Source organism: Stigmatopora argus, chromosome 1 (assembly GCF_051989625.1).
Source record: "Stigmatopora argus isolate UIUO_Sarg chromosome 1, RoL_Sarg_1.0, whole genome shotgun sequence".
NCBI lineage: Eukaryota > Metazoa > Chordata > Actinopteri > Syngnathiformes > Syngnathidae > Stigmatopora > Stigmatopora argus.
Window position 1 is genome coordinate 5,024,635 of NC_135387.1, and position 13,768 is coordinate 5,038,402.

At 41.6% G+C, this 13,768-nt stretch overlaps 1 protein-coding gene across 1 annotated transcript; it reads left to right on the forward strand.

The window, feature by feature from the left end:
- Positions 1 to 200: 200 nt before the first annotated feature.
- Positions 201 to 12,766, forward strand: LOC144079472 (sodium- and chloride-dependent GABA transporter 1-like). The gene is made up of 15 exons (XM_077608287.1): positions 201 to 562; positions 1,989 to 2,372; positions 2,488 to 2,619; positions 2,750 to 2,850; positions 2,937 to 3,046; positions 3,144 to 3,276; positions 7,770 to 7,904; positions 7,985 to 8,088; positions 8,371 to 8,495; positions 8,615 to 8,727; positions 9,382 to 9,513; positions 9,595 to 9,697; positions 9,906 to 10,006; positions 10,125 to 10,292; positions 10,366 to 12,766. The coding sequence occupies exons 2-15, from the start codon at positions 2,141 to 2,143 to the stop codon at positions 10,792 to 10,794; spliced, it is 2,118 nt and encodes a 705-aa protein (XP_077464413.1). The 5' UTR covers positions 201 to 562; positions 1,989 to 2,140; the 3' UTR covers positions 10,795 to 12,766.
- The last annotated feature ends 1,002 nt before the right edge of the window (positions 12,767 to 13,768 follow it).

The following is a 13,768-nucleotide window of genomic DNA, read 5'->3' on the forward strand; positions in this document are numbered from 1 at the left end:
GGCAAATTCCCTGCAATATCAAAGCATTTCTAATATGACTGCTTTTTAAAAAATCCTCTTTTCACATAATGATGAAAATAATGTTAAATGCTGAGAGCCCTATTGTGAATGGAATTAGCAATACAACAATGAGACAAATAGAAAGGGTGCAAGTTTGACGTCAGTGCAGCCTATAGATGAAGATGAAGAGGAAGGGGGGGTCGACTTTGAGATGACATTGAGGCTGTGTAGATGGGAGTTGAGTCTCTGCTTGTTGATGTTAGACAGTCGCACAAGAAGGCAAGGCGGCTGTTGGCCGTGTTGATTCAACCTCCTCTTCTTCATCCTCCTCTTCTTCTTTTTCTCCCTCCTCTTGGTTTTTCAGCACCGCTTTCCGGCTGGACAGCTCTTGCGCTTTGGACCCCTTGGACGCTGCATGGTCCCTTTAAGGCTTTTCATGGAAGTAAAACCAATTGATGTTCCAAGGCATATTGGGAGTTTACAACTTGATCCACAGAAGGAGATATCCACGCAGATTCGAGGCAGACTGCGCACCCTCCTGCACATTCAAACCACGTCCACTGTGAGTATATACGTATACGCCAGGTGCTGAGGTGTGTGCGTGTGCGTGCGCGTGCACGTGTCCGTGCGTGCGCGTCTATTTTGAAACGTCAACTGTCTCAATGTAAGATTCTTATCTTGCGTTTGCGGCATTGGGTTGCAAAATTGCATATTCTTTAGTGGTTGTGTGCGTGTGTGCGTCTGCGCGCGTGCATGCGAGTAGCCTACTGTGCGCCTCCACGCTAAAGAAAAAAATAATTTAAAAAGGGGGGTGCAGCTTGTCCCTTTTTTCGTTTGTTGCAAATGTTCAGACGAAATTTTGGCTAATGGACAATTTCGTTTTTGTCGTAATAAGTCGAAGTGGACGAATTTGGCCGATGCGTAAGTCTTTTACGCATTGGACATCCTTTTGTCTCCCAGCTGTTGTGAGTCCTCTTTGCGTGGACACTTTCGACAGAAGGGTCAGATGAATCTGCAGGTAGTATAATTGGATAAGTCTTTATTATGATTCACTCCCACGTAGTCTTAGTCTTATTAGATGGGGTTGATTCAGAGCGTTGCGCATGCAATTATTCTCGTCAAAGTTTTTCATCATCATGTTCTCTATTTGATCTTAGTATATTTGTTGCGTACTGTGAAAATAATTTTGCGTTGACTGACTGCGTTCAGTCAAATTTATTATTATTTTCAGTGCTCGGGTTCGATGTGTTTAGAATTTCTTGTCCTGGCTTAAATTCACGACGGCTTGTTTAATGTGTGTTTGAAATGCGCACATCAAGGCAAAGCAGGTCGGATTAATTAATTGGGTTGATTGCGCCAAGGCAAAAGTGAATTAACCCTTCATAGCGCATTCGTTGAACTCGGCGGCTGCCTTTGAGGGCGCTAGCCGTCCAATCCAATTTGATTGGGAGAGGTTGGCAGCGAATGATCGCGCCAGCCCTCCCTTGTCGAAATGTATTGGCTGCCTAGCGCCGTCAATGGCACAAAAAAATTAGCATTCACAGCCAGACCTCCCAGTTTAAATGAAATATTGTCTATCGTTATAAATGCCAGGAAATTAAGGATTTTTTTTAAACTTACATGACAATGATATTGGGTGTTATAACCAAAGTGAAAAGCTTTCCCCCTTATTTTATTAACATTATATTACTATATAAATGTATTATAATGAAAAATAATTAAAAATAATAATTTAGATCTAGCATCCGCATATGTGCACATCACATTTTGGGTCATGTAGGCCACACTTGTATACCAAATGTTAACATTGTGGCCTACATGGCCAGTTATTTTTTTTATTTTTTATTATTATGTACCAAAAATAGTGTCTTGTCCTGTAAATGGTTAATGCGGGTGCAAAATGTGCCGCTGGTAGTCTAAGCGGCCCACACGGAGTTGCTTCAGCCCGCCAGTGAAATTAGACCGACTGCTCTATACCATACACGCAGGTGAACGCCGACTGACGATCCGTGTGTGCACGGACTTCTTCACCACACGCTCCCGCCAAAGATTTGGTGCGAAAACCGCGAAGCTGTTGTCTACGTGGACCGGTGCCGAAGCGTCCCGTCCGACTGCCAGGGCCTGTGCCAAAGCAAGAGACATGGCGACAAACGGCACCAAAACGGATGGCCAAGTGACAGAACTGAACGAGGTGGCCGCTAATAACGACAAGCCCAAATCGCTGGATGTCAAACCTGACACTAAGAAAAAGGAGCTGCCAGATAGAGAAACATGGGGGGGGAAATTTGATTTCCTCTTGTCATGTGTGGGTTATGCAATTGGACTGGGCAACGTGTGGAGGTTTCCATATCTCTGTGGCAAAAATGGTGGAGGTAAACCATCCTTTTTTTGTGATCCTACTAGCAAACTTCCACCTCTTCTGCTGACATGCAGCTGATGTTGCACTGATGTCTGACCTACCTAATGCACTCTTCCATTTCCATCCAGGGGCCTTCTTGATTCCCTATTTTTTGACTCTCATATTTGCTGGAATGCCCTTGTTTCTACTGGAATGCTCCCTGGGTCAATACACCTCAATTGGGGGGCTTGGTGTGTGGAAACTGGCTCCTATGTTTAAAGGTATTGCTCCTCTCCTAGTACATGTGCATGAGTGGACAGCACTGGATAAAGATATACAATTAAAGCTTCATTAATAGCATATTCACTTGTGGCTGTGATGTGTGTGTGTGTGTGTGTGTGTGTGTGGTAGGTGTGGGCCTTGCTGCAGCCGTCCTTTCCTTCTGGCTTAACATTTACTACATTGTAATCATTTCCTGGGCTATATATTACCTGTACAACTCATTTACCGCTGTAAGTACACAAGATGAAGAGAACATCATATCAGGTTGTGAAAGCTTTACACATCCCAGGCACAATTTTGCATGTGTGTTTTCTAGGATTTACCGTGGAGCTCATGCAATAATCCGTGGAACACAGAGAAGTGTTATACAAACTACTCCATTGCAGACACTACGAATCTCACCAGTGCTGTGGTGGAGTTTTGGGAGTAAGATCTTTTTGTAACTTCCTACCAATCCCTGACACAAACAATAGGCCGACAGGGTTTGTCTAACAATCCTCCTGTCGCCCATTTTGATTTATAGACGCAATGTGCATGAAATGACCGATGGCTTAGAAAAACCAGGCCAGCTTCGAGTGCCACTCGCCATAACGCTGGCCATTGCTTGGGTGCTGGTCTATTTCTGCATCTGGAAAGGAGTCGGCTGGACAGGGAAGGTAAGCTGCTGGAAAATGGGGCTATCACGAGCTTTTGCTCCGTGCCAAGTTTCAATAAAGAGGTATACGTGACTGGAATGCATTATTAATCCGTTTAATATTGCCTTCATAAATGATTTAGAATTTAGTCAGCATCGTCTGGATGGATTTCAAAATAAGAGATAACAAACACATTCACAGTCAAATATACCCTACGGAGTCTTGTCTAATTCCAATCCTCCTGACATCATTAGCAGTGCGTGTGGATCCATGATAGGAGGGGCAAGAAACAGCCATTGGCCATATTCTGGACTTTTTGTGCCCTCTTTCTCTCAAAGCGGTTTTCCTCCCCTCATGGGCCTACAAAGCCAATGTCACATGACTATGGCGAGTCAAATTAGCCTTGGTCACAAAACATCGTATTTCCTCTGCATGTTTAGCAAATAAATAGTTCGCACACTATCTTGAACTCACATGGAGAGGACGAGATGAGCAGTGAGACGGCAGCAGCTTTGTTCGCTGAATGCTTGCTTGCTCTGGAAACATATTAAGAGACCAGATTTACTGTACACAATTATGGTCAGATAAGAAATGGATGCATGAAGTTATTTTTAAAGAGATGCTGGAATCTCTCATATGAAAAAGGAGTTCTGAACATTTTCTGGCATTTAGACTAGAAAATTGTTGCCAAAAGGCAATGGTGACTTTGTAGTAAAACCTCCCCCTTGATTTGTCCCCTTCCGCAGACTTTCACAACCATTAAAACAATTTAAATCATTTTTAACATTTGCCCTTCAACACGTAATAACCCTTCAAATGTTGTACAAACCAGCCTTTGAGGGGAAAACAACACTGCGCTGCTTCTTTTGAACAAGCAATATAAGCATTGGGAATTATGTAACAATTTACACCGAACAAAGATTTAACAAACAATGAGTCTTGTCCTTGATGTCATAGTTATTTTCAGTCAGCTCTTCCAGATCATCTTAGGTCAAAACCAATTGGACTGAGAGTCCCTTTCTAAACGGGTTTTACCTCTCTTGGCGTTAATGAGTGCTTGTAATATTCCAATATTAATTTCTCAATTTCTTTAAATTAACTACCACATCACATACCCTGTGACCCAAAATGGCTAGGGTGGAATTGTACATCACCAAAAGAACTCTCTTTTTATGGTTGCTATCATCTCCCCTTCCTCTTTGAAATGAGCAAAGCCGCAGGCTGCTTGTGTAGCAATAAAAAATATGTCCCTTCGCAAAGGCGGACTATAGACAGAAAGCTGCCCTCTTTTCATCCTGAAATGCTGCTATGTGAACACTTCCAATTTTAGCTATGCTGAAATCACCTTGCTAGGCGGCCACTTGTGTCTAAAGCCCTGAGAGTCCGGATGCCAATACTCACTTCAAAATGTATCTGTTTATACTTTATTTATTTATTTATACTCTCTGCTTTTCTTTACAACATTTTAAAGAACATTTTCAATTTGCACGAATTTCCAATTTAAAAATGCTAAACCTGTGTGACTGATATATATATATATATATATATATATATATATATATATATATATATATATATATATATATATATATATATATATATATATATATATATATATATATCCACCTGAGTGGAATTTGCATGTTCTCCCAGGGCCTGCGTGGGTTTCTTCCAGGTACTCCGGTTCATTTTCTGAACCGCTTTGTCCTCACAAGGCCCGCGGAGGCTACTGGAGTCTATCCCAGCTGACTTTCGGGCACAAGGCAGAAGAAACCCTGAATTGGTGGCCAGCCAATCGCAGGGCACCAGGAGACATTCAGACTCACCTCATAGCTGGGGGCAATTTAGATTGTCCAACCAGCCTTCCATGCATGTCTTTGGAATGTGGGAGGAAACCAGAGTACCCGGAGAAACCCCGCGCAGCAGAACATGCAAACTCCACACAGGTGCGCCAACCCAAATTTGAGCCCAGGACCCCAGAACTGTGAGGCCGAGGCGCTAACCTCTCAGTCGCCGGGCCAGCTGTCCATTGAAATTTGAGAACTTGAACATAATTCCCGAAAACAATTCCAAATGACAGACAAAACATATCGTCATAGTCACGCACATAGTTAGGGTTAATGATGGCAAATGATTTTAATTCCACAGATTCACATTGCATATAGGCGGCCCAGTGGCGCGAGTGGTTAGCATGTCAGCCTCACAGCTCTGGGGTTTTGGGTTCAAACCCAGGTCACGTCCATCTGTGTAGAGATTGCATCTTCTCCCTGGGCCTGTGTGGGTTTCCCCTGGGTATTCCGGTATCCTCCCACATTCCAAAAACATGCATGGTAGGCTGATTGGACACGCTAAATTGCCCCTAGGTATGGGTGTGAGTGGGCATGGTTGTCTGTCTCCTTGTGCCCTGTGATCAGCTGGCCTCCGATTCTGGCCCGGAGACAGCTCGGATTAGCTCCAGCAATGGGGATAAAGCGGTTCAGAAATTAGATGAGATGAGATGAGATTTTAAAACTGTATTTTAACAAATTATAACATATTCGTGTTGATGGATAAGAACACATTTATGGCAGAATTATGGCAAGGCACAAATATGGCCAATGGTACAAAAAAAATTCTGCAGCACACAAAGTTCCTGAGAGCATAGTGGCCTGATCAAATTGAAGAAGTTTGGGATGAGCACAACACTTCATAGACCTGGCTGTCCAGCCAAACTGAGCAATCATGGCAGAAGAGCCTTAGCGAGAGAAGTAAAGAAAAACGCAAAGATCACTGTGGCTGAGTTACACAAGTTACAATAAGTCAGATATTACTGCAGCCCTTCACCATGAACACATTATGGGCTCCTAGATGATGAGACGTAAGATTCTCTGCTATGATGAGACCAAGCCAGCCTGAACTTTTTGGTGTTCATTCTAAGCAGAGAAACCCAGGCACTGCTAGTCACCTGCCCAATAAGGTCCCTCCAGTGAAACATGTTGGTAAGGACATCATGTTGTAGGTTGTTTTTCAGATGTAAGGACAGGACAGGACCTCAGCCTGAGCTGAAGGTTCATGTTTCAATAAGACAATGACCCAAAGCACACAGCTGAAATAACAAAGGAGTGGTTTTCAGTACACTGTTCTTGACTGGCCAGCCAGAGGCCGGAACCCCATTGAACATCTCTGGAGAGACCTGAAAATGTCTGTCCGTCCACGAATGTTTACCATCCGACCTGTCGAAATTTGAGAAATCAGGAAAACCAGAGGATGCCCAAATCCGGGATCTAAAAATTTGTTGCATTATTCCCAAGAAGACTCATGGCTTTACTAGCTCAAAAGGTTTCTTCTGCTCAAAACTGAACACAGGGTCTGAATACTTATGACCATGTGATATTTCAGGTTATTTTTCTCAATAAATTTGCACATATTTTTACATTTGGTTTTTTTCTGTAAAGATGGGGTGCGGAGTATACATTACTGAGTTTTTTTTTTAATGTTTGATTTTGGCAAATAGCTGCAAAGCCACCGAGTGAAAATTTCAGGGGTTTAAATACTTTCTATAACCACTGAATGTTAATAGTAATTGTGGGTGTGTGCACCTTAGGTATTGGGACAGACTTGAGTAGCATTTTAATTCAAAAAATTTAAAAAAGAGTGAACAGGTTTAACCACTGTTAAATTTTAGCTGATGTCCATGAATTTTGTCTTTTGATGAAAAAGCATATATTGTTTGTCAGCCTTCATAAGGTACAAGGAAATCATTCATTCATTCATTTTCTGAACTGCTTATCCTCACAAGAGTTGCGGGGGATGCTGGAGTCTATCCCAGCTCACTTCGGGCCGGAGGCGGGGGACATCCTGAATCAGTGGCCAGCCGATCGCAGTACAAGGAAATCAAAGAGTCTGAAATCAAAAGATTTGGAATTTCATTTTCTGTCCAATAAGATTTCTGGCAGGAATTTGTGTTTAACAGACTTTTGTTGTTTTTTGTGGCGATCAAAATTGCGTTGCTTTTAAAGTTACGCTACTACTGAACAATGTACCAACTCCACCACTTCTATATTGTTACTGGTGGGGGGTTTTCCACCTTCGGAGGTAAAACCTATTTAAACTCCATCAAGACATTTTTTTGCAAATTACCATCAATCGCCAATCAGTTAATTCATTCATATCCAGTACCGCGCATCCTTTGTAAGGGTTGCGGTGGTTGCCGGCACCTATCTCAGCTGACTTTGGGTGAAAGGCAGGGGTTGGTCGTCAGTCAACCGTAATGCACATAGAGAGACAAATGATTATTCACACTCACAACATACTACTACCAGCGGGAATCGAGCCCGTGCCTGCCCACACCGAAGTCAGGCGAGTGAACCTCCACACCATCAAGCGGCTCACACATCAGTTATTAAATCAAAATTGTAAATTAAAAGGGATTGATTGATCTTTGACTGAAACGATATCCCTAATTCTGAGTCGGCATAGATGAGACGAAATAGTAATGTGGCCAGTCCTGCTAATTGCTGCTTTACACTTTGCAGGTTGTTTACTTCTCAGCTACATATCCCTACTTTATGCTTTTCATTCTCTTCATTCGTGGAGTGACCCTTCCTGGAGCAATAGATGGAATTCGATTCTACATTACCCCTGATTTTGAAAAGCTCAAAGAATCTGAGGTAACGACAAGCTAGATCTGTCTATGACTGGGTAAATGGACGTGGCTATTGGTTTTTAATATTTATGCTCTTCTTGTCAGGTATGGCTGGACGCGGCAACTCAAATCTTTTTTTCCTACGGATTGGGATTGGGCTCACTGATAGCCCTTGGAAGCTACAATCCTTTCAATAATAATGTTTACAGGTGAGACTGGCAACACTGGCGAAAGCAAATGCCTACAAGTGGTTTGATATCAACAGATAAGAACACTTTAAGACTGTTCCCTGCTGTTAGTTTGTGTACTTAAGTAGATTTCTTTAAAAAAGGACTGCTATGTGTGCTTTTCCTGAACAGCATTGCAGTGTTTTTCACAATAATAATCAATTTTGTTTGTGTTAAATAGATGCTTCACGTTTGAATTTTTTACTTGCGGAAATTGCACAGTCCACAAACAAAACGTGAATTTTCTCTACTTGCTTTCCCTAGAGACTCCATTATTGTGTGCTGCATCAATTCATGCACCAGCATGTTTGCTGGCTTTGTAATCTTTTCCATTGTTGGCTTTATGGCAAACGTAACTAAGAGGGATATTGCCGATGTAGCAGCGTCAGGTAACTAACATGTTGGAAAGGTACACCATCAATGGTGCTACTCAATTAAAAGGTTTTTTTTTATCGTCACTTTTTGCATGAGAATTGATGAGTTGCGATTATGCCATTTTGCTGTCCAGGTCCAGGCTTAGCTTTTCTGGCATACCCAGAGGCTGTAACCCAGTTGCCTGTATCTCCACTGTGGGCTATTCTGTTCTTCTCCATGCTGCTCATGCTGGGGATAGACAGCCAGGTAAGTGCGCTCAGCAGCGAGCTGCTCATGGACTGACCTAGATAGTCAAATGGAGGTACAATATCGCATGGCAGCACCCTCCTGCTTGCTACATGATAAGCTTGTCATTTGCTTCTGCGTGGATAGAACAGAGTTTTTTTATTATTTATTTTTTTATCTCAGTTGCCAAGGTCATTTTGTGTTTAACTTTCCAACCTCTGCAAGCTTTCACGTTTCATGGCCTGTCGTTTCTTTTTTGGTTTCGTTCAAGTTTTTGTTTTTCTCCACATTTTGTCATCTCACAGTTCAAATGAGGCAACAGAATGGCATTTATAAGACATGGAAATGTTGAATTTGCATATCGAAGCTTACTCTAAAAACCTGATCCTAAAATTAATTTTTAGCTCATCTAGAAAATTGAGATAGTGCATCTTTGAAACAGTTTACGGCACGCTGCGCTTGTCATTTATCATCCTCACTAACATGAGACACTGAATCAGCGGCATTTTGAGAAAGTTGCGTGTTATAATTAAAATGCAAACACTGGAGTGTTAATAGATGCAGAGTGTAATCAAATCTCAAATAGCAGCAAAGTACAAATAGATAGGAAAGTTGAATTGTTGCACATGGTGGCTTTTCAGATTCATCTCTGTGCCTTCTGTTCTTGTCCTTCAGTTCTGCACTGTTGAAGGCTTCATTACTGCTTTGGTGGATGAATTTCCCAGAGCGCTTCGAGGTAGACGAGAGATTTTCATCGCAGTCGTCTGCCTGGTATCTTATGTCATCGGCCTTTCAAACATCACACAGGTGCAGCTGGAGGCTTTCTTACTAAACTGTTATCGTGTGATATCACACTGAAATCGTAAAACTACCTTTTTCTGTCACCAGGGTGGTATTTATGTGTTCAAACTGTTTGACTACTATTCTGCCAGTGGAATGTGTCTGCTCTTCTTGGTCTTTTTTGAATGCATCTCCATATCCTGGTTCTATGGTGTGTATCACTCTCAAGTCCCTAAATCTAAGCAATTATTCATTCGTTCACGTGAAAAGGGATAAATTTGACCCCCCGATGAAATCGCCGTTATTGGTCAAGGTCATAAGTGCTCATTTGTCAACTTGTCTTTCTCATCATCATCTACAGCAAACCTGCAGCAAACTGTGAATGGCAACTTTTCACTCTCCAATTATTTGTCTGGCAGGTGTGAACAAGTTTTATGACAACATCCAGGAGATGATTGGCTACAAGCCTTGCCTATGGTGGAAGCTTTGCTGGGTGGTGTTCACCCCCCTCATCGTTGGTGTGCGTGAGATCTGTACACTTGATGTGACAAATGAAACAACCTAAAAAGTCAATATTAGCTGCCTGCCGTCAACGATCTTTGGTGTGTGATGCATAAAGCGGCTCATGTCTCCTACAGGGGGTGTTCTTATTCAGCGCTGTACAAATGGTTCCTCTCAAAATGGGAGACTATGTGTTCCCGGGCTGGGGTCAGGGAGTAGGCTGGCTCATGGCACTGTCGTCAATGATTCTGATACCAGGATACATGTTGTATATGTATCTCGGCCTCAAGGGCACCTACAAAGAGGTATAAGGATTTGGGGGTTCCCTTATCTAACGTTTCGACTCCGGTTTATAACTTGTGTACATTTCTCTGCCAGCGACTTCGGATAATGCTTCAGCCTCCAGCAGTTGTCAGGCGACCACAGGAAAATGGACCTGACCAGCAGGTGGAAACAAACACTGCTAACCTTTCCAGCCCAGCAAATCCCGCAAGCCCCAACGATCCGGTCCCCATCAATCCAGCTCCAGTCAATGCCACCAGCCCCGTAGCACGCACTAACCCGGTTCCTCCAACCGCCAACCATCCCGCTGCTGCCGTTAGCCCTGTGAACCCAGCAACGAGTCCCACCATCGTGACCACCATCACCACAACCGCCACCGCCGTGGCCAGTCTGGCCAACCCTGCCACAACAACAGTCAGTCTAACGAGCCCTCCGCCAAACCCGCCTATTCCGACGGAGCCTGTAAACACTCCAAACACGGCAGGTGTGACCTCTAACCTGACCACTGCCGAGGCCAACGTGTAGACAACAAAGAAACCCTCTTGGAGCATGTAGAAAAAAGAGAACATTATACAAAGGACTTTAATTGATTCACCTACCTCCGAGGGCAATACCTGATCGAAACAGATTTTCCAACCATTTCATTTTCTTGCATTCTCAAGCCGACGATCTGTTGGTTTGCATTCCCAAAATATCAAAGACTGTTAGTGTGCACTGACACAACTCTGAATCCGAGTATTAAAAAAAAAAGATGAACATACTGTGTAATACTGTGAGAAAAGAAAACAACTCAATAGAGATTTAGACTAGAAATTTGTTGATTATCTTCATGAATCGAGTAAATACCTGTGTGAATATAGTAGATGAAGTAGTGAACAAAATTGACATCGCCAAGAGCAGCAAGGCAAGCATGTCAATTTTATTGTGGATGTTTACTAAATCTCACACAGTTGTGTCTTTTCCAAAACGTTGCACTCTGTAAGGCAAACTGAAGGCCGGAGCGCAGTTGAGGAGTTTGTGAGAAAGCACAATGCCAATAAGAAGTTAATGTTTAGAAGTTCGCTGGATCAATCCAGTCATGTCTTGTGTGAGGGAGACTGTTATTTTTTCTTCCTTTTTTCAGTGAAAAAAAGAAAAAAAAATCTTTTATGTGATGGAAACATTTTAGAATTATTTTTAGGAGGTTTTATACTCTATGTTGTTGATGTGATGGAGGACCAAAATCAATGGGCAGACAAGCAAAAAAACAAAAACAAAGAGAAAATGCAATTTAAGCATCTGGTTGGCAAAAGCACAGGGTACGAATAGGTACAATATATTTAGAAGCACAGGGTTAGAGAAAGTTATTTACGAACATTGAATACCCCTAAATCAGTCCTGTTTACAATTTGCATGCTTTCCTCAGGAACATCTTTGAAAATTGCCTGAAATTCCTGACAAAAAAAGACGACTTAAGCCAAAACATCAGTTTCAACCATGCCATAGTCTGCTTACATGACTTGGCGCAGCAACAACAACAAAATGACCACACCGTGCACTAGCACAAAAACCTGGACCAACTCTGTGTTTGAGTCATGACTTTTCTGTACGTGTATCGAATAAATTTAGTTTGATTAATATGTATTCAGCAATACATATGTAGATGTATAAGTACAGGCCAGTAAGCAAGTGGTCTGTATCTGTATTTGTTGTCTTTGCTTTTTTTGTGAAAAGCACAAAGCTTTAATTTGCCCAGACTTTTACAATAGAGCGTTATCACAATGCTAGTTAGCTTCGGTGGCTGCTACGAAGATAAAAGTATCGGGTCTGAAACAGGTTTACAGTGAAAAGCAAAACAACTGAATGAAAAGATGAAATGGCTACAATTCATGTCCTGTGGATTTTATTTATTTGTAAAAAGTTACTCTACCGCAGTTTTCTCTGGATCTTTGTTGTAAATCCGTACTGTGTAAACATGTAACTGTGAATGTCTGTAATACATTGGAAATTGTCTAAATGTTGAAAAAAAATGGAGTTGCTGTTTTCTGCAATAATATTTTGGTCACAGAAGCTAAAGCACATATTTGACAGAAATATAGGAAATGACGAGATGACAATGAAGATACTGATGATTATATAAAAAATAGAAACTATGTCTAGTAAAACAATATTGTTTTGTATATTTTTAACTGTCTCACTGCCTAATGTAAAACATTATATAGACATGATATGTATTTAAATGGTGTCAAATGAAAAGCACGATTGTTATGTTCTACCAACAGAAAAAGAATGAAAAAATAAAGAGCTATAGAAAATAGATGAACAATGTGTGCTAAGTAGCAGTCTTGTGATTTCTCAACACTGCTTTGAGGAAGCCAAATCAGCTTCTGAATCCTGCAGTAATTGGCCGATGTTTCATCTCGTGAGGTTCAAAGTATTTTGATTCAATTGGTGATCACATTTGAGAAAATGTGAGAGAAATAAAAGCACAATAAGGTATTAAACAAATACAAAATCTGTTGAGTGTGGGTTTTTTTTCAGAAACAACAAAATTGTGTCTTGAAATACAATCCAGCTTAATCTCTGTAGTAAATAAGGCAATGAAAGAAATATAAATAGCAGAAGGAGAAAAATCTGTGCTTTGGTAAAGCAGTAAGTCTGATGGAGACCTGGACAAACAAGTAAAAAATGACCAGCAAATAGGTCTTGCCCCCAGGCCCTGGTAAGCTCACCAATGCTTATGTGCATTTGTGTGTACGTACATGCACCCAAGTCTTCTCCCCCAACTCATGCAGTTGTGTCTTCCATTAGCTTCCAGTGTAACAAAAGAGATGCTACTAGCTGACACCGCCACAATGACTCGCCATTGATCAAAGAATGAGATGTACCCTCAAGTTGCTTGTGGCAAATTCTGTGTGCGTGGGTGAGTGGAAGCTAGAGAGGAAAATAATGCTGAGTTTAAGATGTCTCGGGTTTGAATAAAGTCCCTCAAGGCAGCACGTCCGGATTCGCATCTGAGGGATAACTAGTTTGCTGCATTTAGTCCCACTCATATCATTTATAATCTTCACCAGGTTTCAATCACATTGTCCAGACTAATGTGAGAAGTCTATCATAACAGTTGTCTGTTTTTGACAAGAATAAAGGTAATATAAATGAGCTTGAAGGACATGAAAGACAATTTTGGTTGAGACGGAAAATTTGAATTGAATTTTTGACTTCAGTCGTTTGAAAGCTGGATTACAACATGGTGAGTGACACCTGTTAGGGTTATTAGTCTTACATTATTATATATTTGCTCGCAATGAAGAACGCTTTGCTTTACTTAGCTTATTAACATTAGAAAAGTTTTATAGTACATCTGCTTGCAACGGAGTAAATGCTTTGCTCCTTAGTTAGACCAAACAACAGGAAGGTCGAATCCTCTTGGACTGCTGGAATGTGGAGAAGAACCTTCGGCTCTACATGACCTTCATTTGTTTTGAGAGCTAAGACGTCTATTGAAACTATGGTCCTTGAC

Excerpts from the sequence above, each read along its gene's own strand:
- LOC144079472 (XM_077608287.1), top strand. The coding sequence starts at position 2,141 with ATGGCGACAAACGGCACCAAAACGGATGGCCAAGTGACAGAACTGAAC. Across the intron at positions 2,373-2,487 it reads CTGTGGCAAAAATGGTGGAG|GGGCCTTCTTGATTCCCTAT; the intron begins GTAAACCATCCT and ends ATTTCCATCCAG. Across the intron at positions 2,851-2,936 it reads TGTACAACTCATTTACCGCT|GATTTACCGTGGAGCTCATG; the intron begins GTAAGTACACAA and ends TGTGTTTTCTAG.